Source organism: Euleptes europaea, chromosome 1, assembly GCF_029931775.1.
Source record: "Euleptes europaea isolate rEulEur1 chromosome 1, rEulEur1.hap1, whole genome shotgun sequence".
NCBI classification, from domain to species: Eukaryota; Metazoa; Chordata; class Lepidosauria; order Squamata; family Sphaerodactylidae; genus Euleptes; species Euleptes europaea.
The window spans coordinates 103,245,430-103,272,639 of record NC_079312.1 but is presented as its reverse complement, the minus strand read 5'-3'; the positions used below and the strand labels follow the sequence as shown (position 1 = coordinate 103,272,639).

At 43.6% G+C, this 27,210-nt stretch overlaps 1 protein-coding gene across 1 annotated transcript in view; it reads right to left on the bottom strand.

Annotated features, from left to right (window-relative positions):
• The window catches only part of NEURL1B (neuralized E3 ubiquitin protein ligase 1B), a 67,833-nt gene extending 45,922 nt beyond the window's left edge, over positions 1-21,911 (bottom strand). The window contains exon 1 of the mRNA XM_056847791.1: positions 21,881-21,911. Within this exon, the coding sequence (XP_056703769.1) occupies positions 21,881-21,911 (31 nt within the window). The remainder of the gene's footprint in view (positions 1-21,880) is intronic.
• Between the last annotated feature and the right edge of the window lie 5,299 nt (positions 21,912-27,210).

Genomic DNA, 27,210 nt, shown 5'->3' with positions numbered 1-27,210 from the left:
CTTCCAGACCCCATAACTCGGGACCCCCTGACCCAATCTGCAACAAACATGGGGGTTTTTGCAAGTAGGGTCCCTCCAAGCTACCCTGAAAGTTTGGGACCTCTACCTCCAAAAATGCCTTCCCCAGAGCCGTGGAAAGCTGTGAATGTGTTTTTAATGGCTTTAAATGGCTGAATTTATTCGGGCACGCCGAATTTCAAGCCAAATTCCCCGAAGTCGAATAAGGGGAGTTTGGAATTTGGCATTTCCCGAATAAAACGGGCCAAATTCATCCGAATCTGAATCGAGCTGAATTTTTTTTCAACAGCCCTAATCTGAATACAGTCTGTGTTACTGACAAGATGAAGTAGGAAATACCCATCCTTCCTTTCATAAAAGTGAAGTTCCTTCCCATGCACCTTCTCTGAGGGGCCATAACTCATCCCTGCACATGCTTTTCAAACACATCATCAACCCCTGGCATCTCTAGTCAAAATGATCTCATGTAGCTGGAATATAAAAATTTGTGCCTGAAAACATGAAAAGCAACTTTCAATCAAAGTAGACAATGAGGAAATTTGTTTAATGTACAGCAGCTTCATATGTCACATTCACTTTGCTCCATATATATATTTGGGTAAAATACCCCTCAACCACACCCATCATTATAAGATGGAACACAGGCAGTAATGTTGGTGATTATTGCTTTGTGCTATGTACACATCTGTCTCTATTAAGTATGTAAGATATAAATGAAGCCTACATATCTCAAACGAGCAGCATATGAAAATCCCGTGATTGTCTCCCTAGTTGCTACCCCATATTGCTAAGCTGAATCCATAATGCTGAAAGAAGTGATAAACAGTAACGGGAACTTTCCTACCAAGTTCTGTCAGGTTGTCTTTAAGTGAAAGCCCAAAAGTAAAGTCTTGGGGAATTTTTGCAAACACAAAAATACTGACAGCCAGTGTTCTGGGTTTTCCAGAAAAACTGTATTTGGAAATTTCCCCCAGAAATTATCTGATTCCCTAAATAAAGCATAAACTGATTTAGCATGCTTATTTTTACTTATCTTTTGTAAACAAATTTTAGAACTACCTTCTGTTAATTTTATGTCCCAGTAAGCAACAAACACACAAACAAATACAAAAACAACTAAATATATAATTAGATTTTTAAAAACCACAAATCCTGAGGTATACGGGTTACATTCAAACAAAGGCAAAGGTTTATGCAGAAAATGTTTTTATTTGAATAATATCTGTAAAAAGTTTAAAGCAATACAGCATCTGCATCCCTTATATCGTTTAATTTTAAGGGGGTGTGTGTGACCCAAAGTCACTGAAGCATTTAGCATACAAAAGCCCTAAACACCCTTACTAGGCAGTAAGTCCCACTAAACTCGAGTGGATTCACTTCTAAGTATACAGGCTTACAATTGCACTTTAATTTTAGCAAACACAAAGAACTGTGCATGATGTGCTATGGACATGGTTGTCCACCCATGTATTTCAATGGAATTTAATTCTCATCCATGAAGATCAATGGGGCACCTCAAAACTTGCTAGTTCTATATCAGATCGGTTTGTAATCCCCCCACCATGAAAGGGGACATATAAATAATAATTTTAGCTTGACATGACCTGTATCTTCAAATTAATAACTTGTTTTTAATTTGGATTTTTATATTAATGGCTTTCCCCACCCATCCCTGGTTTACAATCAGTCAAACATATTCTCTCTAGCAATTCCTAGGGATGGTCATCTGAAAAACACGAATTACAACTTTGAAACTGCCAATTGTGCCTAATACTGTCTTGGCAATGGCATCCATTCATTGTTATTACTTTTATGAAACCATTAATCTTCAGAAATGGAAAGATTTCTGCTGAAAAATAAACCACTAGAAATTTTTCCACGCACACACTCCCCATCTCTGCTAGGAATATTCCTTATGAGGTCAGAATACAAATACCAAAAATCTATGTCTGGGCACAAATGGCTAAAGAAGCAAGTTCTTCTATGGACATTTTGTACATAAATTAGACTCCCTACCCTCATCACCACAACAAATCTTGTTACAATGCACTAATTGTCATGAAATACCAGGATGTTAACTCAGTGTGAAGTTAATTTTTGTCAGCTGTGATATTTATACACAGACAGATCTCTTCACAGAAGTCTATGAAAATGAATATGGATGTGTGTAAAACACATAAAACGCCTGTCTCCCAGACCACCTTCTTTTACTTACGTGGCCTCTAAGACGACAGCTTTATTGTTCTTTTAGACCAATTGTTTATTAAAAGGCAGTTCTGCTATTAAAGGCTGAATGTAAAACATGGGGATTTGTCACATTGCTATTAGACATTATTGCACAAAACGAATCAGGATGAACCAGCCATCAGATAGTACAGAGAAGCTTAGGCAAGAGATCAGGGGTACACATGCAAGCATGCACGAGTGTGAGACAGGCAGCCATTTTCAAGTTAAGATTCTAAACATTCACGGTTACCTTAACTACATGCTACTGACTTAGTAAACCAATGCTGTCTTCTCGTGAAAAGAGGAAAGTACCACACTGAGGCTCCAAAGCTTTTGTGGGTCTGAGTTTTACTATAGTGCATATGCTTTAAAATATCCATAACATCAGATTTTTAAAATATTAACAGCACTGAGATATTGACAAAAATACTTTTAATACTATCACACAATGTATCCAGGACGCACTAGCCACATGCCTGTCCATGGTAAACAAAATGTTTGCTTAAGTAACAAATGGAAGGCTACCAGTTAAGCATTACATTAACATTAATGTTATGGGCAGGTAACACTGACTGGGAATCCCTGTTAACTAAGGTTTGCAAATCCTGGTTTGAAAAGGAATCTGTTTAGTCTTAACCCTGGTTAAAAATGATACCAGTCAAATGCTTAACTATGGTTAGGGCAGGTAGAGGAAGGGTGGAGCTCATGCCAGAGAGAAAGGAAAAAACATGTATTCCCCACAATCTGTTTTCAGGATCCAAAATTTTGTTTGGATTTGGCAAGCTGATACTTCTAGAGTTGTTTAGCCACAACAGTGGTACACAAAATGGAGAGAGAAGAGAATCCCTGTTATTGTCACCTGTATATTATTTAGTATACTGCAATTACTCTTTAACATCCTTTATATATCCTATTAGACTCACAATTAGGGAGATAAAAGTAGGGAAAGTATATCTTTTCACACTCTGAAGACATGAAGCTGCCTTATACAAAGACAGATCATTCATCTATCAAGGACTGTATTGTCTAATCCAAGGGTCTCCAACACGTAGCTCACAGGCCACCTTTTCTTGCGCCCCACTGACACTCGCTGGGAATGCGGCAGATTTGACCGGGCGTTTGTTTTAGCACGTGGATTTTGACTTGGTGTTCAGCTTCCCTCTGTCCCGCTGACCTGGTTCAAGTATCTTCTTTGATCTGCTACAACCTTTATGGCTCCCTATTTGTCTGGCTTTGTTATTCTTGCATTTGTTGACACCCACACTTTCCCCTTCCTCCCAAATGCGATTTGATATGGGATCCTTTCTTTCACCCCTCCCCGCCGGTCAGCTTCTTTTCCTCCAGAGCTAACTAGATTGAAGGGTCCATCACATGATAGAGGCCTCTGCAAAGAGTATTTTTGGCTGTTGGTGAGTGGCTTTTTGAAGGTTTTCACAATAAAGGTGAAATTATGTCTGCAGTCCACAAGTTGCAGCTCTCTGGGAACACAGTGACCAGAAGAATTGAAGGCTTTTCTAGTGACCTGGAATATCAGTTGTTAACTGACTTGCAGAAATGTCTGTTTAATTGTGTATATTTGCTTTATTTATATTGTTCCATACTTGTGGTTTGCTTTGCTCATAGAGAGAAGATAGGATGTAAATATTGGAAATAAAATGTTAAATACGTGTGTGGTTTTATGGTTGGCTCCACCTCTTCCAGCAGCCATTTTGTGATTGGCTCCACCACTTCTGACGGCCATTTCGTGCCTGCTCCTGCCACCTCATGTTACAATCCCAAAAGAGCTCACAGGCTCGAAAAGGTTGGGGACCCCTGGTCTATTCTGACTGGCAGTGGCTCTGAAGGGTCTTAGCTACAGGTCTTTCTGGTCACCTATTTCCGATCTTAAAAAAACAAGCAAAACAGATATTCTATCACTGAGACTCGCCCCCTCTTCTTCATTGTATTCCCACTGGCAACACAGGATTCTAAACTTTTCTGATTGTAAAGACAAACCAAAGTATGGCTATTGTTTCGGATTAAATAAAATAGAGTAAAAGGGTGTGAATATGCATGTAGAAATATGTAGAAATAACTTTCAGAAATTTCTAGTCGTCTCTAGGTACAGGTTTCTCATTCCATCCTAATTTTCCTGCTTTCCGATACTGACCCTTTTGTTTCCCGGAAAATGGCACCTGTTTCCCGGAAAATGGCCTTGCGGTCAGGAAAATCAGGGCAAAGAAAGCCATCGAATGAGGAAAGGAGCCAAATTGGTGTGTTTTAATCTTATAATGTTTAATGGTTTTATATATATTTTAAGTTGTTGCAATACTGTCTTGATTGTAAAGGCCTATGGCCATGCACAATAAACATGACTGACTGACATTCCATCCTGTTCCCGAGTCCTTTGCAGGCTCACAGTTTCAACCTTGATGATCCTTCCCTTCACGTGCTAAAACCTCCCCCTGCTGCTTGCCTATCTATGTGCAGTGGGGCAGAAGCAGAGGGTTTGTTGACAAGCAGGCACATACATGCACAGGGACCACAAGCATCATGAAACAATTGCATTAGTTTTTGGACTTGAGTTATGAGGAGTAAAACAGACACACACAAGTCAACATGGCAATTAAGCAGTGAGAATGTGCCTTCGTATGTGACTGTACCGGGCTCACATGGTAACATGACATAATATGAGACACATACTCAAGTGTTCTTTCCTATTGATTCGGTCCCATATGCTAGCAAAGGTGAAAAGTGCCTTAACAATTCCTACAGGAGGATTTAAAATGGGTTTATTTCATTCACGCCAATTATCAAACCACATTTTATGTTCACAAGGTCGTCATCTTGTAATACGTTACTTCAGCAAGCCCCCAGGTTCCCTTGCTCTGTGTTACTAGGGGGCCAATTTTGTGACATGTGAAATTGCCCTCTAATGTCATTACAGAAGATCAAGGAGAACTTTCTATCTGTTGCCTGTAGGTTGAAGAATGACTAAGGGCCTCCCTTGCAAAACAGATATAATTCACACACACTTGAAAAAACAGCCTCATAGCCACAATGTTTAAATGTGAGGGGGAGGGAGATAAACATGGATAGAATTACTTCATTGTAGCCTTCTTCCCACCTTTTAAAACCTTGGGTCGTTTTTCATTAATCTTGAGCTTGTCAGACATGGTAAGCAGCTTTAACATTTAACAGGTACTCAGAGACAGAAGAAGTAAAACAACTTCACTTTGGAAAAAAACAAAGAAGCAATGGAAAATTTGCTGCCTGGAGATTAGTAGTAGCATTATTTCCACTGGCCCTGCCTTTGCATTTCTTATGAGAATTCCACTTATTTTGGCCTATGACATCATCTGAAACTCTGTAATAAAACAATTTGTGATCTCATAAGTAATACACAGATAAATTCCTAAGGAATGAGGTCTGTGGGGGAATATTCTTAATAAAATGGGACCGTATTCAAAAATCATCATATGCAACCATGAAAAAAGATGACTACATTATTCTTTGGTAGCAAAAATAACAGAGCCCCATGAACATCTATACTGTGACATGAGCTTTGGTAGTCAAGAGCCTACTTCATCAGAAGCAATGCAAGCAATGAGAATCAAACTGTTGAGTAGAGGGCTACCTACCCACAGAACAATCTCCAACAGGCACAGATTGTGACACTGGAAGCTCAGGATAACTATTAAGAAGGTGTTGGTGCTTGCAGAAATAAAATAAAAACCACAACTCTAAGAAACAGGACAAAAGAACTAACTAAAAAAAAAGATGAAAACAAAGCTAATTGTAGGAATGGGCGGAGGCAGAGAGAAAGTGTGGTTTTACCTTATTTCTGAACCTAATCTTGTTCCTACAACAGCAGTACAACAACCTGCAGTTTTCTTACATCAGAAAAAAAATTGGGGAGGGGGGAGTCCCCTATGGTGGCTGAAACCTGAGTTCAAAGAGGGTTTGGCATAATCGTGGAAAAGACCAGAAGGTTTGCTGTTACATATGACAAATGGGGTGGAGTAGTAAATCTTATGATTGAAAGTATAAGACAAAGGGTTCTCAAAGTGGAAGCTATAAGAAAAGAATGAATTTATTTCTGAAGTGAAATTTAATATCCATGCTTGCACTAAGCAGAATTCTCTCCACTTCGTCTCACAGAAACAAGGATTACTGGGTAACCACTTGCAAAGGAGGATAGACCTCCTGGACCTTTAATGGTTTTATAAAGGAATTAAGTTCAACAGGTGCTGCTTGAGAGCGAAAAAAGCTCCACTTCATGTAATTCCTGAGCTCCCCCTTTGAAGCTAGTTTTACTGATGTATATCATTCAGGGTCAACACAGGAAAGAGGGAAAGATACTCATAATGAAACAAAGGAGGCAGTAGCACCATCTAGTATGTCTCAATAATTCCCTCTCTACCTGCCCTTAACTAGGGAAACACTCTTCTTTGGTCACATTATGTATACCCATCATACATCTTGTCAAACCCACTTCAGATAGTTACTGAGCTTCATGTTTCAATCAAGTCCAGGAGATCTTTGGAAAGAAGGCTCCTCTCTGAGATTTCCCTACAGGCCTCACTGACTCAAACACCAAGGAGAAAACAAAACTAGTTTAATTCATGAGTGCTTGCAAGGAGTAGAAATATTTATTTCCATCTTTGATTAGAAAAAGAGTGGAGCTGTTTTGCAGGAAGATTTTTATAATATGAACGGGTGTTATGTAACTTCTCAATGAATCATCATCACTTACAAACTAAGTTTCTCATTTTTAGACTTAAAGCACTTCAAGTCAAAAACTTAAAGCACAAATTCAAAATTTAAAAAATCTGCATCAAGTGTCTACACCACTGCTGGGGGAACTAACTTAGATACCATTAGCTACATACCGTATATACTTGCGTATAAGCCGAGTTTTTCAGCCCAAAAAAAGGGCTGAAAAAAGCCAACTCGGCTTATACGCGGGTCAATACGGTAGGGGAGGGGAGGGGGGAGGAGGGAGGAGGGAAACTTACCACTGCCGTCATCCTTTGCCGCTGGCCCGCTCGCCTTCCCGCGGCCTGGGAGCGGCCAGCGGGGCCTGCCTGGGAGCAGGCAGGCCTCGCCGCTGCCCCCGCCGCCCCCCCTGCCACCGGCCCGCTCGCCTTCCTGCGGCCTGGGAGCGGCCAGCGGGGCCTGCCTGGGAGGCTGCCGGGCCCGTGCCGCTTTCCGCCGCCCGGAGCGGCCTGGGGGCGGCCTCCTGCGGCTGCAGGAAAGCCGCCCCCACCGGGGCCGCGCCGCTTTTCGCCGCCAGGAGCCGGTCAGGTAAGCCTGCGGGGGGGGGGGAAGGAGTTATAAGCCGACCCTTGGCTTATACGCGGGTGCCTAATTTTTCCCCATTTTTGGGGAGAAATTAGGCACTTCGGCTTATACGTGGGTCGGCTTATACATGGGTATATACGGTATTTGACTTTTTTGGATTTCAATAGTGCAAATGGGGAGAAGCTGTGTCTCAGTGGGAGAGCATTTGCTTTGCATGCGTAAGATCCCATGTCCAATCTCTGGCATCTCACAGTTTAAAATCGATTAAGTAGTAGATGTGTAAGACCTCTACTGGAGATCCTGGAAAGCCGCTGTCAGTCTGAGTAGACAATACTGATCTTGACAGATCAGTGGACTGATTCAGTGTAAGGCAGCTTCATGTGTTCAACTGATCATTCCAGAAAATGGAGCCTTGGACACTTACCGTAGAGGCTCTTTCTCCTCTGAGGCGAAGGGCATCCTCAGAAGTGGGTTGTTTTCCCTCTCCATCCGGGTAGGCAGGACCAAAGACTTTGACTTCCTGTCCCCTTTGGCGGGAAAACAGCCTGCAGGAAGCCAGTTATCGTCTAGCCTAGCTAAAACAGCGCTATTGGAACACGGACTCACAAGAATGATGCAAAACTGAAAACCTTGATGAAACATACTCCAGAAAAAACATAAAGTATTCACTTGATACGTCATTCAGAAGAAATTTTTATCGTAAACTAATTAATTGGGATGGGCAGGATGCCCTTCGCCTCAGAGGAGAAAGAGCCTCTACGGTAAGTGTCCAAGGCTCCATTCTCCCCTGAGGCAAGGGCATCATCAGAAGTGGGACTTTAAAGAGCTCCCTTATGGGCGGGTAACTTATTATTCTACTACGTTTTGGAGCACTCTGCGCCCAAAGGCCGCTTGTGCTGAGGACCAGACGTTAATTTTATAGTGTTTAACGAACGTCGATACGGAAGACCACATGGCCGCTCGACATATTTCCTCTATAGGTGCCTGCTTATCAAAGGCTGCTGATGTTGCCATGCTGCGGAGTGAATGGGCTGTGATTCCCCTTGGTAAAGGGGTACCGGTCAATTAGTATGCCTCTGAGATACACTGTCTGAGGGTATAACTAATGGAAGCCACTGACATTCTTTTTCCTTTGGAAGGGTTTGAAATTCCAATAAACATATAATCTGTTTGTCTAAACTCTTTAGTACGTTCTATGAATATGCGAATAGCTCTGCGCAGGTCTAGAGAATGCCACTGTTTTTCTTTGTCGTTTGATGGTGAAGGGCAGAAAGAGGGAAGATTAATTTCTTGAGCCCTATGGAAATGAGAATTGATTTTAGGCCGGAACGTTGGGTCTGGAGTCAAAACCACCTTATCCTTATGGAATACGCAGAGGCCAGTCCTAATCGAAAGGGCTCTAAGCTCCAACACCCGTCTAGCTGACGTGATAGCAGTTAGGAACAGTACCTTCATGCGAAGGTATTTAATCGGAACTGTCCTAAGTGGCTCGAAGGGGGGACCCATTAATGCTTTTAAAACCAAGTTTAAGTTCCAGGATGGGAATCTGTGAATGACTGGTGGTTGAGTTTGTGATACTCCCTTTAAAAAGGCAGCAACGTGTCTATGATTTGAAATAGGAAGGCCATCTACGAATGGTAGCACCGTAGATAGAGCGGTCACCTGTCTCCTTAGAGTCGAAGCTGAGAGTTTAAGTCGTACTCCCTCCTGTAGGAAATCTAGAATCTCGGATATAGAAGGTGAGAGAGGGTTGACCTTCTTTCGTCTGGCCCATCTAACGAATGCTTTCCATGACGAATTATACATTCGTCTAGTGGATGGTCTATGGGCTTCCAGAATAGTATTAACTACTTCTAAGGAGTACCCTTGATTTAAAAGAGATCGCCTCTCAAGTGCCAGGCGGTCAAACAGAACCATTGGGGGTCTGGGTGATTCAGGGGGCCCTGGTGTAGTATGGTTCTGCTCGGTGGAATCTGCCATGGATCCTGACAAGACATTCTTTTTAGATTCGCAAACCAAGGTCTGCGGGGCCAATATGGGGCTATGAGAATGACATTGGCATGCTGTTGTTGAATTTTGCGGAGAACTTTGGGAAGAATGGGAATGGGTGGAAAGGCGTACAGGAGACCTTTTGGCCAATCGCTCAGTAAGGCGTCTGTGCCTTCCGCCTTTGGATGGAAATATCTGGAAAAAAATCTTGGTAGTTTGTGATTTTGTTCTGAGGCGAACAAGTCTAGAGAAGGGGTGCCAAATTTTTCCGAAACTAGATGAAATGTATCCTGGTCTAATTCCCATTCCCCTTCGTCGAGAGTTTGGCGGCTTAGCCAATCGGCTTGTACGTTGAGGGTCCCCTTGATATGTTCTGCTCGAATCGAGGGGATGTTCATTTGGGCCCATGAGAAGATTTTGGCCGCCTCCTTGTGGAGGGAGGAGGATCTGGAGCCTCCCTGCTTGTTCAGATACGCTTTCGTGGATATGTTGTCCGTTCTTATAAGTATGTGATGATTTTTGATTTTTGGAGCAAATTCCCGCAGTGCAAGATTTACTGCCCTGAGCTCCAGTAAATTGATGTGAAGTGTCATTTCCGGAAGGGACCATCGTCCCTGGGCTAGGTGTTCTCCTAGGGTGGCCCCCCAGCCCGTTAGACTGGCGTCTGAGAATATTTGTAGGGGCTCCTCGTGTATGTACTGTGTTTGTTTGTATAGGTTCACTGGGGAGGACCACCAACGTAGACTCTGTTTGACCTGTGGGGAAATAACTATCGTTTTGACTCTTTTTCTGGAAATGTCTATCTGATGGGGACTCAACATCCACTGCAACGGTCGTGATTGGAATCTGGCCCATGGTACTACTGCGATGCATGATACCATCAGACCCATGAGTTTGGCTAATGTCATCAGTCTGGCTGTTCTCTGTCTGACTATGGATAGAGAAAGTGTGATAATCTTGTCCACTCTTTCCTTGGTTAAGGAAATGGAATTGGACACTGAGTTGATCTGAACCCCTAAGTGGGTGGCGGTTTGTGATGGTATCAGGGAGCTTTTGTGAAAATTTATTAAGTATCCATGCTCCTGGAGAATTTGGATAACTCTGGCCGTGTGTCATTTGGTCAGGTCCAGAGTAGGGGCGCAGATCAGGATATCGTCCAGGTACGGATGTACCTGGATTTCTTCCTGTCTGAGGACAGCTATGACCGTTACTAATGTCTTGGTAAAGACTCTGGGGGTAGAAGTAAGGCCAAAAGGGAGGGCCCTGAATTGGAAATGATCGTTTCCATAGGCAAAACGAAGGAAACGTTTGTGGGAAGGGTGAATCGGAATATGGAGGTAGGCCTCCGTCAGGTCCACGGCAGTCAAGAAAGTGCCAGGGAGAAGGGACTCCACGGTAGACTTGACCGTCTCCATGCGGAAGTGTTTGTGGGCCATCCTCTTGTTGATGTATTTGAGGTTGAGGATGGCCCGCCAGTCCCCGTTTTTCTTGGGGACTGTAAAGAATATTGAGTATACTCCCTGGCATTTCTGGAGGACCGGAACCGGTTCTATGGCCTTGATTTGGAGTAGATGTTGTATTGCTTTCAGCGTAACGCTGTGTTTCCCTGACCTGGAGGGGATTGGGGATCTGAGGAAACGATCTGTAGGGTAGGTTGAAAACTCTAGAAGATAGCCTTGAGTTATGATTTTGGAGACCCATTTGTCCGGGTTGGACAGAGTCCACCTTGCAACAAACTGCTGGAGTCTCCCCCCTACCTGGGGATGGATGGCGTCACTGTTGATTGGTTTTGGTAAACTTATCTCCCCTGTCTTGTCTGGACTGGGGTCCCTGGCCTCTCTGGAATCTACCTCCTCTTCTGAAGGGTCGAGTGCCCCAGGAACCTCTAGATGGTCCCCAGGATCCTCTTCGGAAATCAGCTCTGAATCTGTTAGAAGGTCGAAAGGAACGAAAGGACTGAAAGGTAGATCTCTGGTCCTTTTTTATCTGCATAGGCATAACCTGTTTTTTATCTTTGGATTCTATAAGAATACTATCTAGTTTTTCACCAAACAAACGACCTTCCTTCACCGGGTATGACATTAAGGAGGTCTTAGCCTTAAGGTCGGCCGGCCAAACCCTTAGCCACAGGGCCCGTCTGAGGGCGGTGACTGAGGCCATTGATCTAGCTACAAACGACATAGTGTCGAGTGAAGCATCTGCCATGAGTGAGGTAGCATTGAGTACTCTCTCCAGACCACCAAGTGCCCTAATGTTATCCTCAGGGACCAGCTGAATAATCTTTTTGATCCATAGGTATGATGCTCTGGCGAATATGGATGTGGTGGCGCTGGCCTGAATCGCTAATGCAGACGCCTCATGAGCCTTCCTTGCTAGAAAGTCGGACTTTCTATCCAATTGGTCCCTTAGGGACCCCGCACCATGCTCTGGCACTAGGCCTGGTGATTGGAGATCCACTATCGGTGCGTCTACAAGTGGCACTTTTAGCATCTCCCTGGCATGAGGTGCCAGTGTGTATAATTTTTTCACATTAGAAGGGACCTGTTTATTAGATGAAGGCTTGTCCCATTCCTCCCTGACTGCTCTTTGAAAGAATTCAGGGAAAGGGACCGAGTTAGTGCGAGGTTGCTGTCTAGGAAAAACCTCTTTAACTCCTTGCTTCCATTTTGATTTGGGCTCCTCTGAGGAATCCGTCTCCTCATTTAGGTCTAACGCCAGAATGGCTTTGGCCAACAATCCCTGGTAATCCTCCCCTGTGAACAGTCTATTATGTTGTTCTGCAGGCTGGAGGAATTCTTCGTCCGAGTCAAACTCGCCCTCCTCTCTTTCTTCCCCTTCCTCATTCTCTCCCTCTTCCGCCTCCATAGAAGAAGAGGTAGACTTGGATGTATTTGCTAAGGAGTCCCCAGTGTTAATCAGAGGTGCCTTCATGGCTGCCTTAGTGGGCCAGGAGGATAGTCTAGGGATTGCTGATGAACCAGGCTCCACTGAATTGTCAGTATTAGGTCTAAACATTGGTGAGGGGGGGGGAAGTCCCGAGGGGGGGGGAATACTCGGAGCCATCCAAGGATTAGGGGGCAAACGCGCCTGGTAAGCTTGAAAAGCTAACCACTGGCGCTGCAGGGCACAGTTAATAAGGTCATCTGCATTCTCCCAGGATAAAAAATGGCCGCCCGCCACCGGTTGAGGGGGGGGGGTGCCATCTCCCGGCGGTAAAAAACCCGTTGCCGCTGAGTTACCAGTCGCCGCCGCTGACTCTGGAGCCACCTGGACGCTGGGGACCGGATTCTGTGTCTTGCAGGAAGAGGCGAGCGAGGTCCGCCCGGCTTTCCTCCCGGCTTTTTGATCAGGGCTTAATTTGGTGCCGCGTTTCTTTTTCTTAGCTCCCTGGTGCAGCGGCGCGGCTTTTCGCGCCTTTTTTACTTGAGGCTGCACTCGGGACGGCCCCTCAAGCGGCGGCTCATCAGTCTGCGGCAAAGTCCCTAAGGGTCCGCAATCGCGGCCGTTGGGAGAGCCGGTTGTCTTGTGGGAGGTTTGCACCAGCCCACTCTGATAGTCCTTTTCAGAGAGGAGGTCGTCCTCCCTGATTACAATGGCGTCGGCCATTTTGAATTCCCCTCGGCTCTAAGCCGAAAGGAATACTCACACACTGGGGGGGGTAGGAAGGGAACAAGTATGGAACGACAACGAAGAGGAAACAAATACACAACTTACTATTAGAATTTGACAGGGTGAAAAGACGAACACAATCTCTCCTAACTACACCTATGTTATTGAGAAGCACGGAGCTGTGCGAAATCTGCTGCTCTACCCGTGGAGGCAGGACAAAGACTGGCTTCCTGCAGGCTGTTTTCCCGCCAAAGGGGACAGGAAGTCAAAGTCTTTGGTCCTGCCTACCCGGATGGAGAGGGAAAACAACCCACTTCTGAGGATGCCCTTGCCTCAGGGGAGAATAGAGTAAACAGAAAGAGTGGGCTGTAATAATTTCCATACTGCCAAAAAAGGAGATAATAAGAGACAGCATCTAATCGGTTAAGTGTGAAAACAAGTATAAAATGTAAAAACAAAGAAAAGCTGAACAAATTGCAATTGTCAAGCCTGTGGCCCAATTGTTATGTTTTCGGAAGAACACAGAGTTAATTATAACATAAAGAAAGGCAGTCTCTTCACGGCACCAGATTTTGGGTACCATTAAGACTGGCATAATGGGAGGCAAAAGTCATCTGGGGGTATAATCCGGGAAGGGGGGGGCTTTTTTTTTTTTACAAACCCCACTACAATAAACAGGAGCCACTGAAGAGCACACAATACTGTTCAGAATAACTTCTAGGTAGATTGTGCCCATATCCATCATTTGAATAGGGAGATCCATTTGGATGTTAGGCTTTGGCACTACAGTACCAGCAGTCAAGACTGGAAGCAGATCATAGGCTAGAACATTGAAATGGAACTTCAGCTACATGTATAGTTCAAACCATGCAGATGTAAATACGGCCTCAGTACTCCAAAATTATAACAGTGACACCTGAATTCCTTAGGCCCACAGGATACACTTAAATGTTCTTGGCTACTCTATTTACACACAGTTCTCAAGATGTGGAAAAACTTAATAAAAAGATATTAGGAATCAACAGCAGTCACACCAGTTAGAGGGAAAGGATCATCACAGTATGGCTGCAGTTCCTTACGGATCAAACATATAAAGGAGCAGATGCATTGGATGTTAATCTGTTCAAAACATGACGTCAGTAATTACAGAATAGTCTGCATTATAAACAAAATGATTTATTCACAGTCGCAGCCAAGCCATGGCAGTTGACAACAGTATGCTTGGTGCTCCGGTCCACATGACCAAATACACAATACATGCTACATTTCATGCATGTATAAATAGCTTCATTTCATTTCAAGATACACAAAGAGAATGCTTGAGTCGCAAACCATTGACCATTATGGCTGCAAGCTGAATTCAACATCTCTAAGAGAAAGTCCCCCCGCCTTCAGAAAGAGTCGTTTCCCCCCTCCCCAATTCTCAGTGAGATTATGACTTCATTCAAACAAAGGAAAGCAAATATGTACTTTCATTCACTAGCCTGCAATATTCTTTGCTGGAATTTATACCACTGAACGTGTCAATAGAGAACAGCACTAGGTCCAAGCCTCTACTGAAAGCCAACCGGTACGTTTCTCAATTTGTGCTCAGACCAGCTGCTCAGATTATGCTGCAATATCTGCCATTCATTGTCTAGAATTTTTTATTGCCTCCCCTTCTTTCCCCATGATTTTCAAACTTTCTAGTGCAAGGTGTCTCAAAAGTGCACACTTTGTCTATATATTAAAGGCTGCCAGATTCAAGATAGTCTGGTTTAGAGATTCTTTAAAAAAGTCTTTTCACAGCTTGTCTCTGACCCTTGTCTCAAATCATTGTGGAAATTCAGAGCAAATTCGAAGGCTTCCTAAAATGGACAGAAGAGGAACAGTAGGGGCTGACTGGAGGAGGTCAAAAAATGAGAGAGAGCTAACAAGTTTTTTTTAAAGGGGACTTGTGTAGGTTTTAGGTACAGAGGAAGGACCTAACTGCCACCAAGGGTGAACGAGATTGAAGAAAATGGATGATGGAGATAGGATATGGATTTATAACTGAACAAATAGGTGGTGAGGAAAAGAAGAAACAAAGTACCAATGCCAAAGAGAATACTGGTAATGGAATCAAAACAGGCACTGGATTTTGTATACTCGCCAGGACAATGTAGTGTGTAGCCTTAACGGCCTTGAAGGAAAGTGCATGAAAAAAAAATGAAGGTATTGTTAGAACTTACAAAAATTAAAAAAGAAGAAATCTTAAGTACTGAAATCCCACGCTGATGTCCTGTGATGCACAATGAACATGCCCTAATAAATGTGTGAAGAACATGGCTCAAAGAAGTGTCTTTGTTTTTTCCCCAATCATGTTTGAGCCCAAACATGGCTCAAAGAAGTGTCTTTGTCTTTTTAGAATCATAGAATCATTTAATTCTATGATTCTAAATGTGTGAAGAACATGGCTCAAAGAAGTGCCTTTGTTTCTTGTTTAGTTTGTTTGTTTCGTTTACGCCTCTTTCAGTGGCATTTGGTAAGGAACATTCAGTATCCTCCCCCAAATTGGGTTGGTATTCTGACATCTCACTATGAACAGCAATCACAGTACGATCTTAATGGACTTACAAGGGTACAACTCTGCTTAGGACTGCATTACCAGTAGCCAGTATAAATGGCACAAATGAAGAAGGTAATAATTAAACATGCACAGAGTGGGGCTAAAGAGGAAGAAAAGTGGAAAAAAATGTCAGAAGGGAGGCACAAAGCATGGCCCGACAAGTTCCACCTGTGAATGAAGAGCAAGCAAGCCCGTGAATGAGAAGTAAGCAAGCAATCACCTAAATTAGATATGGAGGAAATTAGCTTCATGCCATAAACGAGTATTATTACTTTGAAAGACACTGAAGTGTCACAAAATTATACACCAGCTTTCCGCACACAGTCCAAGAACATCAACTTTGCCTCTCTCAGCCAGCTTTTCATGTCAGAACAAGTCTGACCCTTTCACTGCAATGTTGACAACCTAGTTTATCAGCTGTAGGAGGTAGGAAACTGGCGGTTTGTCCTCTTGGAACGGCACTGGAAGCCAGTGGCCAGTGGCACAGCTGAGCCAGAACATATGACATATCTATATCAGTCTGATTCCGATATAATGGTAATGACTTCCTCCAAATAGGGTTCCCAACTTCCTGGAGAGAAAAAGTCCTGTCGGCGTGGTGTAGGGGTTAAGAGCGGTGGTTTGGAGCAGTGGACTCTGATCTGGAGAGCCAGGTTTGATACCCCACTCCTCCACATGAGCAGCGGAGGCTAATCTGGTGAACTGGGTTGGTTTCCGCACTCCTACACATGAAGCCAGCTGGGTGACTTTGGGCCAGTCACAGCTCTCTCAGCCCCACCCACCTCACAGGGTGTCTGCTGTGGGGAGGGGAAGGGAAGGTGATTGTAAGCCGGTTTGATTCTTCCTTAAGTTGTAGAGAAAGTTGGCATATAAAAAACAACTCTTCTTCTTTAATAGAGGCTTTAATGGGATGTTATTTACCAGGTGATGTTATTTAACCTCCATGGCAGGAAAAGTTTCAGCTGCCTATTTCCACACATTAAACCTCTATTCAGAGCATTTATTTCCAAGCCTGTTGACAACCCTACCTCCAAAGAATCTCAAGTGTCGATTTTTTGAGGAAGGTCTCTAGACTTAAACTACTTAAAGTCTGGGTATGGATAGGGTGTTTCCACTCTGTTTTCCCTGACTGTCCAAAATAAGAACAAACATCTTAGCCCCATGGGTTTTCTATTGGAATGGGGCCCCTGGGAGAAGGGTTTTAATCTCTTAGAAACGTTCTGCAGATTACAAAACTGACATACTATCTTGTATAAAACTAAATCAACACACCCGGCTTGTTCAGGAAGGTTGGAGGTTCCATCAGGGTAAAAAGGAGGAGTAAAAAATAGAGCAACATCTTTGAGCAATTTATCCTAGTATAGTCCCAATGGCTGGACATAATTAGTACACAATTTAACAAGTGTGCCTATAACAACACTAAGAGAAGTGGGCTTCATGGGTTGGCAAGTTGTCATCTAAATAAGAGCAATTTTTAGCGCTCTAGAGTTTTAAAGAAGCTGTATGTTAGTTCTTTCCATTCAAACGTCTCTTCACTACCACCCCCAATACAGAAATAGCATTTCATTAGCACTGCTGCATTAGTCATTCCAGTACTGTGCCATTGCTGTTAATATGACAACTGCCTTCATCTTCTGCATGTTAACTGTTAACATGCAGGACAAGCAAAGTTGAAACCAACATTTCCCCTTAAAACGTTGTCCGAATTCCAGGAGCAGAACAGTTAGTAGCCTCAAATAGGTTGCCCCAACATCTAAAGTTAAATAAATACAGGAGGGTAGGAAAGAAAAAGGATTACATAATATTTGGTTTTTCCCAATATTGCCCACTAAAAGAGACAGTATATCAGAAATGTTTATGATTTGGATTTCTTCCTCCCATTATGTAAATGAGAATGGTCCATCTGGATTTTTTTTTGCACGACATCGGCAAGCTTCAAAGCTCTAAAGCCAAAATCAAGAAAATGAACAAAAATAAAGCCAGCTGTGACCTTTAACACAAATAATACAATTTTGTTTAAGTGCTTGCTAACAGTCTGGGTTATCCTAAGTTTTCTTAAAAATTAATGTTGTTAGTACGATAGGGAAAGATAAACTGTTTTGTTTAAACAAGAAAAAGCACCATCTGTTGTGATGTAAAGAAGGAGTTGTTAAAGGTTTCTACAGAAAGAGAGATGAAAGACACCCCTCCCCCCAAAAAAACCCAATGGACCAGTCACAACATCATTCTAAATACCCTTGGCATTTTCAAATAGGAATTGGCCCAGGAATTAAAACATGAGCAAAAGAGTCTCAAGTTCTCCAACAGCAGTAGTGGACAAATGTCAAGACATGCCATGGTCTGGAATGGCCATTACATCAACAGTATCACCTGTGTTAAAAATATGTATACAGTCACTCATGTCTGGAGAATGTGAGACACAACTACTGCTACTGCATTTTGTATATATGTATTTGCAGATAAGCCCTATACTTTAAAGAACATGCCATCTATATGCAAACCTGACTTGTTTCTGTATTAATTTTTTTAATTTCTCTTTGTCAGTTATAGGAAAGTAACAGCATTTAACCTGGAAGTTATTACATTTGTTAACAAAGATCCCAGTGCATCGCAGTTTGGAGAGGAATGGGAATTTAATGGCACAAAACAGTCTGATTTAAGACAAAATTATGCATTTTATTTTGTATTCAACTATTCCTTCACAACAAAATGGGGAAAATGGATTTTTACCATAAGGTGCTGCTCGTACCTATATAAGACCAGTTCTCTTATTCCCTGTTCACCGTTAATGTACCGTATGACAAAAGTGTGAACTAAGTAAGCAATATCTGCAAGAGAGATAATCGCTTGTTCTTTGGAATGAATGTTGCAGTCAGGCAGTCAAATTCAGAATGGAATCCAAATGATGCCCACGTGCACAAGCGGCGGCTTTTGATCAGTGCAAAAGCAGCTCTGTGCCATTCCTTAGACAAATATCTGTTCTAAAAAGTGGGTGCACATTTGCATTGTGGGCATGTATATTTTGTGGGTATGTATATTTTAACAAGAGCTTCTACCTCTTTCCACGTCAGATGATGTAAAGTTTTTCCTCCTCCACACTGCCTCCTGGTCTCCCACATTTCTGTGATTTAGTGATCATTCCACCATACAACAGAACCATTTTCAGCCTGACCTCATCCAGAGTCTGTAGCTCCTACAGTTTCAATAAGCTTAGACACACCTAACTCAGTCTGCATAAAACTGGGTTGTGTGTGGAGCTCTTTCAGATGGTGGGCTTGAAGATGCTATCAAGTTTATTTCCAGCATGGATTTTTGAGTCAACGCTTCTCATTTGTAGAGGAATGTGAAAAGAAACCAAATCCTGATCCCTTGGACATCAGGAATAGATAATTTTACACGTATGTGTTCTGTGCATATAAGATAGTGAAAGCTTTTATTTGGACCTTGACCCAGCTTTTCATGCACCTTAAGCCTACTAGCGTCACAGGTCACTAGCCTACAATATTATCTCAGCTGCATAGGTACTACTATATGGAGGAAATAGAGTAATATCATCTCGGTTGGACCAAAGGTTCAGGTGATAGATGATTTATTCAAACTTCTAACCAAACCACATCCCTATACCTTTTGGAGAATATGTGTGTAAGACTGGGTGTATATCAATCTGCTAAAAAAATAAGCAAAACATAGCATGCTTGGAAACTTTTGTTCTTAAACTGCAGCAATCAAAAGCTAGCACAGTTTGCAATGTTACTTGAAAATGTTCAGGCTTGGGTTTTGTCTCTCTGCCGGAAGAGAGCTTCATAATGGTGGCACAACCACAATTTGGAAGGGTACATGTGGCTTTAGTAAGGTATCCAGTATCCCACAAGCAATGTATAAGAGTGCTCCACCGAAAAGCAAAGACAGCTGAAGACATTACTCTCACAAGGACTCAAAGCAGTAATTCAATACTGTTAATTCTTCATCAACCAACTGCTCCCGCTGCACGCTGACTCACAGTGATGGGGATGAAGGAGAGCCTCAATTAGAAAAATGGGAGGGAGTATTTGCTTTCCATTATATTAGGGCAATACAGTTTTTATTTTAAATAAAACCACTGACTGCACCAAACAAATTTCAGATGTGCTGTCTAATTATTTTTTTGTTTGTTACTGGAAGGGGGGAAAAGCTCAATACACACGCAAAGACTTCACAAGGAAGGACAGCATTTCCCCCTGTTCAATTGTATTCGCGCCTTTTCATCTGGAAATTCAATTTCTTATTCTTTTGTTGTGCTTGCAGGGGATCAAGCAAATCCCAGCTGCTGCTAAAGGTTTGTTGTCTTTATTTCAGTTCTGGGGAGGGACAGGGAGGGGAGGGCTGAACCCTAAAAGGGCCTGAAGTTTTAAAAGCATATTTCCCCCTACTACGCAGAGACAAACAGGAGGAACAAAACAGTTCTCCCCAAGAAACCCCTCCTGCTTCTCAAACTGTCCAGCTCTGCCTTCAGCTTGGCCATCAAACAAAGGCCACCACTTTCAGCATCTGTCCTCTCTAACACATGCCTAATCCGCTAAGCATGCCCGTCACAAAGCAACTGCTTTCCCTCCCTGCGTTTGCACCAACCTCACAGTTCCCGTGACCTCATCCTCAGCACAACCCAATTCTATGCCGATTGATTTGGAAAGAAATCCTACCAATCGCTTCCAAGTACGCGTGCTCAGGAACAGAGTACTTCAAATACATACAACGTTTAGCAATCTGATGAAACAGTAGACGGTATCAACCGGGATATATTCACAGAATGCAGAGGTTTTGTTTTTTAACCAATATACGTGAAGCTCTTTCTTCACTATGGGCACAGGAAACGGCTTCATGCTGGATCAGGGTACTGGTCCATTTAGTCCATCATTGTTTATTGTGACTAGCAACAGCTTGTCGGGGTTTGAAGCGAAGGCTCTGCTCCCTCCGAACCTTTTTAACCAAAGATGCTAAGGACCGAATCCAGGACATTCTGAATGCAAAGCAGGTGCTCTACCGCTGAACCGTGGCCACTCCCCCTCCTAATAGGGTTTACTTTTGAATAAGCATAACGTGGGTTGGGCTGCACAACCGATTCGCCCTGGATCCAGGACAAAATAAAAAAAAGATCAGCCCTCGACATCCAGATACCCACTACCTCCGTACACAAGAGCAGCACACATGAGAAGAACGTGGGGTCCATGTGAGAGTCAGAAAAGATTAGAATTGCCACTACCAGAGATCATTCTGTCTCAAATAAAGATGTTCCATTCTGTAATGATGTTTTTAAAAAAAGGTTTTCAATGGAAGGGAATTTTTGTCCGCCTTTCAACAAGTCACAAAGGAAAATAAATAGAAAAGTGCATGGATTCAAGTTCGCCTCCCTCAAGTAGCCCAGCTTCCATCTTCAGCTATGCAATTGGGGTTTGACAGCTGGCCACAAACCCGGCGCCAGAGAGGCAGGGTGGCCAGAGGCATCCTTGTCCTCCCTGACAGACCACATCCCAAACAGCCAGGGGTAGAAAGCGCCACGTGCAGCAACGGGGGTGGGGGGGAGAGAATATCTGCCATTACAATAGGGCTAAGCCAGGGGTTCTCAACAAGGGGGGGTTTTAGGGTTCCAGGGGGGGGGGAATTGGGACCACCACTCAGCTAAGTGCATATTATTGGGAATGCACCTTTTTGAGATAGACTATTTTGCTAGGAGAAGTTGAGGGCAGCAGGAAAAGAGGCAGACCCAACAAGAGATGGATGGACTCAATAAAGGAAGCCACAGCCTTCAGTTTGCAAGACCTGAGCAAGGCTGTCAAAGACAGGACATTTTGGAGGACTTTCATTCATAGGGTCGCCATGAGTCGGAAGCGACTTGACGGCACTTAACACACACACACACGCATATTTTGGGAAGGGGGGAATTACATTCAGAACAAAAAGAAGGTCGAGGACCACTGGGCTAAGCGAATGCAAAGCGCCTCTCTCCGGGACGCACGCTGGAAAAGGAGACGGGGCGCCTCCCTCTTCAGCATGGGGCGAGGGAGCGCACGAGGAGGAAGAGCTCAGGCGGGGAAGGCGAGGAGGGAGGGACGGAGGGAGGGAGGCGTCCTTCTGAGGCGCCGGGGTGGGGGTCCCTTCGGGCGGCTGCGGACCCAGCTCCCCGCCGCTTACCTGGCAGGGTCTTGTGCACCGTGTTGCCCATCGCTCGCTCATGCGCTCGACGGCGCGCGGACGGCTGGGGCGCGCGACGCTCCGGGCGCGCGGGGCTGCGCGGCGCTGCGCAGGGCCATGGACGGCAGGGCGCGCGCGGGGGGCGGGCGGGGGCGTGCTGGACGGCCGCTCGCGCCTTCGCCCGCACCTTCCCGGCGACTGAAGGCGCCGGCCGCGTCCCCAGCTCCCCGCGGCCGGAGCCGCCTCCGGAGGGTGGGGCGAGGCGCGCGGCGGCCGGCCCCTTCTCCCCGCCCGGCCGGGGCGGAGCCCGACGCGCATTGTTTGAAAGTTGGCAGCAGCCTGCGCGGCGGACGAGAGAGAGGGAGGGGGGGAGGGGGTCAAGCCGGCGAGAGGAATAAAGCCGCCTTTTGCGTCACAGTGAAAAAGGCGGGGGGGGTCGTCGCTCCTGGAAAGGAGGTGCCTGGGCGACTAGATGCAAAACAATTTGTCTTCAGGGGGGAGCTGAACTTGCTTTTCTTTAGAAGAATTGCCAGGTGGCCCTTGATGCACGGGAGGTTTTGCCTTGGAGTTGCCATTCTTTTTTTTCTTTTTTTTTAAAATAATTTTTATTTTCTTGATTTAATATATCAACATATCAAACAATATCCAATGTTAAAAGATGATAATAATAATAATACTACAAAAAATAAAATTACAAAATTAACAATAAATTGACTTCCCCCTCTCCCGTCTGAAAATAAATGGTGTGCACTTTGGCTGACAAAACTAATCCCTACTATTTTAATTAACATATTATTATCCTATCTAATACTATTCAATACCTAATATAAAGGATTTGCCATTCTTCAAATGCACATTTTCCCCCAGCCAAATTCTCAAAACTCAACAACAAGCCCCCCTTCCAGAGTTTTGAGAATTCGAATGAGGAAAATGGGCCTCTCAAGAGTGGCAAATGCAAGGCAAAACCTCCCGTGCATCAAGGGCCTGTGTGTGTGTTAACTGCAGTCAAGTCGCTTCCGACTCATGGCGACCCTAAGAATCAAAGTCCTCCAAAATGCCCTATCTTTGACAGCCTTGCTCAGGTCTTGCAAACTGAGGGGTGTGGCTTCCTTTATTGAATCCATCCATCTCTTGTGGGGTCTCTCCCTTTTCCTGCTGCCCTCAACTTTTCGTATAATGATGGTCTTCTCCAGTGACTCTTGTCTTATAATGTGGCCAAAATACTATAGCCTCAGTTTAGTCATTTTAGCTTCTAGGGTCAGTTCAGGCTTGATTTGATCTATAACCCACTGATTTTTTTTCCGCCGTCCACGGTATCCGTAACACTCTCCTCCAACACCACATTTCAAAGGAATCTACTTTCTTCCTATCAGCTTTCTTCAATATCCAGCTTTCACACCCATACTTAGTAATAGGGAATACAATGGCCAGGTGAACTAGGTCATCACAATGTTATTAGAAAAGGTGAAGTGAAGACAGTAGTGTTGCCAGGCCCCTCTTCGCCACCAGCAGGTGGAGCCTGAGAAGGGCAGGGTTTGGGGAGGGACTTCAATGCCATAGAGTCCAATTGCCAAAGCGGCCATTTTCTCTGGGTGAACTGATCTCTATCGTCTGGAAATCAGTTGTAATAGCGGGAGATCTCCAGCTGTTACCTGGAGGTTGGCAACCCTAGAAGACGGATACCGTGGACTGCCCAAAAAACAAATCAGTGGGTTGAACTCATGAAGCTGCCGTTCACTGAATCAGACCCTTGGTCCATCAAAGTCAGTATTGTCTACTCAGTAGCTCTCCAGGTTCTCAGGCGGAGGTCTTTCACATCACCTACTTGCCTAGTCCCTTTAACTGGAGATTGAACCAAGGATCAAATCAAGCCTGGACTGACCATAGAAGCTAAAATGACTAAACTGAGGCTGTCATACTTTGGTCACATTATGAGAAGACGAGTCACTGGAAAAGACAATTGTGCTAGGAAAAGCTGAAGGCAGCAGGAAAAGAGGAAAACCCAGCAAGTGATGGATTGACTCTATAAAGGAAGCCACGGCCCTCAATTTGCAAGACCTGAGCAAGGCTGTTAAAGATAGGACGTTTTGGAGGACATTGATTCATAGGGTCGCCACGAGTTGGAAGTGACTTGACTGCACTTAACATACACAGTGAAGACGAATGGAGAATTTGGCTGGCTCTCTCGGTACCTTACAGATCAACAACAACAACAACAATAATAATAATAAAACACCTAGTATTTCTATAGCTCTGTCAGTGTTCAAAGCACTTCTCACAGATTTGTCTCACTGTATTCCTTACAACAACCTTATAGGGTAGGCTCCATAGTGCACACAGGAGGAGGGGTTGCCTAAGGCACTCTAGTAAGTTCGTGTCCCCCCCTTAGTCATCACACTACACACCTCTGCTAATCCCAAGCATACAAAGAATGTAACCTTTCCCCAATTACTGAATGTTATGGGTGTAGATTAAAAAAGAGGTGGGGTGGGAACAGAATTTTGTCACTAGGTTTTCAAAGAAGATATTTCTGCAGAGTCAAGATGGTTGAGAGCAGGAGTCTACTTATAGGTCTCTTTGCCCTGTGCAGGATCAGAGTCTTGGATACATAAATTCTAAAGTACCATAGATACATAACATGGTAGCGCTAAAAATAAACACACTGCCAGAATGCCCCACTGAGGATGCTCCATAGTGACATGCATCTTTGGCCAATATTACACAGTAAAGTGTATTAAACCATTACAGCTAACAGCTCTTTTATCGAATATAATGAATTAATCTATCTGGTCCAGTGAACAGTTCATAAAGCACTTACTGAATGGAAAATTTGTCAACAAAAGCAACAACAAAAACAGTGTTTCCCAATGTACACTAGCATGGACTATATGGGAGTGTATTCTGGTTGGTGGAAGATTTTTCTAGTTGAAATCAGTTTATACATTTTTAAAGGTAGAAATGTCAATAGCAATTGCTATACTTTTTTAAAAGGGAAAGAGTTTAACAGAGGGGCAGTCATATTAGTCTGTTGTAGCAAAATAAACAGAAGTCCAGAGGCTCCTTAAAGACTAACAACATTTATTCCATCCTGAGCTTTCATGAGTCAGAATTCACTTCTGATGAAATTAGAGGGAAATCATTTGTCACACATTTATAAGGAAAATTATGGTGGGGAGGGGGGTTAGGGCAGAGAGAGGCTTGGAGTTTAACCTGTCATAAATATTTTCAGGTATAATTCTTTGTGTTAGGGACTGAAACAGATTACGGTAATCTGTTACACATAATGAAAGATGCAAGAGGTCAGAGGTTACAAGCCTCTCTGTCATGGGATACAGGAAAACAAAAGTGTAACTGAGTATGAGAAACAACTAATCAAGGAAGAAGCAGCCTGAAGCATAAGAAAATTATCTGACACCAAAAAGGATTTATAGCACAATACAACCTGTTGAGATCAGCCAGTTTCTAAAATGTAGATTCTGTTATTAGAAATTATAATAAGAAAAACCAAATGTCTATTTCAGCCAGGATGACAGAAGCTGTTTAATTTCTTGATGGGTTTTAATCGAGCATTTTCACATTGTATATTCCCTTTGAATTTCTTTGTCTAGGAAGATTACAGTGTTCCCCCACTGGTTTCTGAATGGTTTGATTTCTTATGTCAGATTTATCTTCATTGATTCACATAGGGACCAACATGTCTAATGTAGATAGCACAAGGACATTGTTAATATATAATGGCATATATTAAATTGGATGATATACAAGCAGATGAGCCCAAGATGGTGTAGCTGATGTTATTAGGTTATTGTTTGTAGGCAAGCAAAGGCTGTTTAAGAGAAATATTCTTATCCAGGACAGGCTGTACAGTCATTGATGATGCACTGAACTGATTTAAGTTGTGAGTTTAACAGCACAGCAGAACCTGGGCTTGGATCCTAAGCAGCATGAATGGAGTCATGCTATAGAGAGGCAACACCCCCCCACACACACACACACACACTGCAACTTTCTTTGCTCTCCAAAGTTGTGCTCTTGTAGGTCAGTAGATCCACAGGAGCAGTGTGGAAAGCAAATTGGGACTTTGTGGTAGGAGAGAGAAATTAGTCAAAATCTCCCTCCCCTCTTCTACTGGTGGAACAGCAGAGGAACGGTGATAGTACCTTAGGATGCAAGTCCTGGTTCGTAGATCACACTTTTTTAGAAAAAGAGGAAAGAAAAAAACCACAACATACAGAATATGAATAAATGTAATGACTCCTAAAAAGTTTTCAACAGACAACATTCAGAACAATGCAGAAAAAAGTACTACAAATTTACAGCAGAGTCATCAGAAGAGTTTAGCAAGGTGCACCAACATACAGACAAGATTTCAGAAGCAACAAAAAATTTTTTATGAACCTGACAATTAATACGAGTATCATTATATCTAATAGTAAAGTGGCTGCCCCCCATGCTGATAATAAAAGCAGCAAAACCAAGTCACCTGTATACAAAGTAGAATCTCTCTGTGTATTTGAAGTGAGGGCTTCCACATATGCATTTTTCTATTTTTCTATATGCATAAAACTTTCTTTTTTTTTACTGTCAAGTCATAGCTGACGTATGGCAACCCTGTAGGGGTTTCAAGGCAAGAGATGTTTGGAGGTGGTTTGCCATTCTCTACAAACCTGAAGTCCCGGGTTTGTAGAAAAAGTGAAATCTAAAACAAAATTTTAAAAATTGGGGGATTAAAACTCCCTCAAATAATGGAAGCAATACCTATAGCTTTAAAAAAATTAATTCCCATTGAGCTCTCTGTGGCCATTTGGGAGGCTGCCAGGCAACCACAATAATATTACCGAGCCTTCCAAGGTGGAAGGGATGGGCTCAGAGGCCAAAATAGCCCTGGAAAGGGTGTCATCCCCTTCTTCTGTCATGCCCCCAATGGAGGAGGATTTGCCGGAGACAGGCCCAGCGACAACCATCAGAGACTCACTACCCACACTAATTGGCACAAACTTGGCAGCAGCAACCATTGTGCAACTGGGCCTGGCCCCATTAGCAACCACCATGCAGCTGGAGCAGACTTTTCCAGGGAGAGGCTGCCAGGCGGATGGAAGGAGGGAAAGCTGAAGACAGGGAAGTAGATAAAGGTGGGTTGGCTGGTGGGGGGGAAGAAGAGAGGGAAGCAGGAAAAGGGGAGAGGCTATGGAGGATTCCAGGGAAGAGAAAGAGGAAATAGTGGGCGTGGAGGATCCAAGGGAAAATGAGATGCCCTCTGCAAGTCATTGTGGGTCATATGCTTGTATTTTTCTATTCTTCAGACCACCCAGTATCAGGCTGAGTGTGAC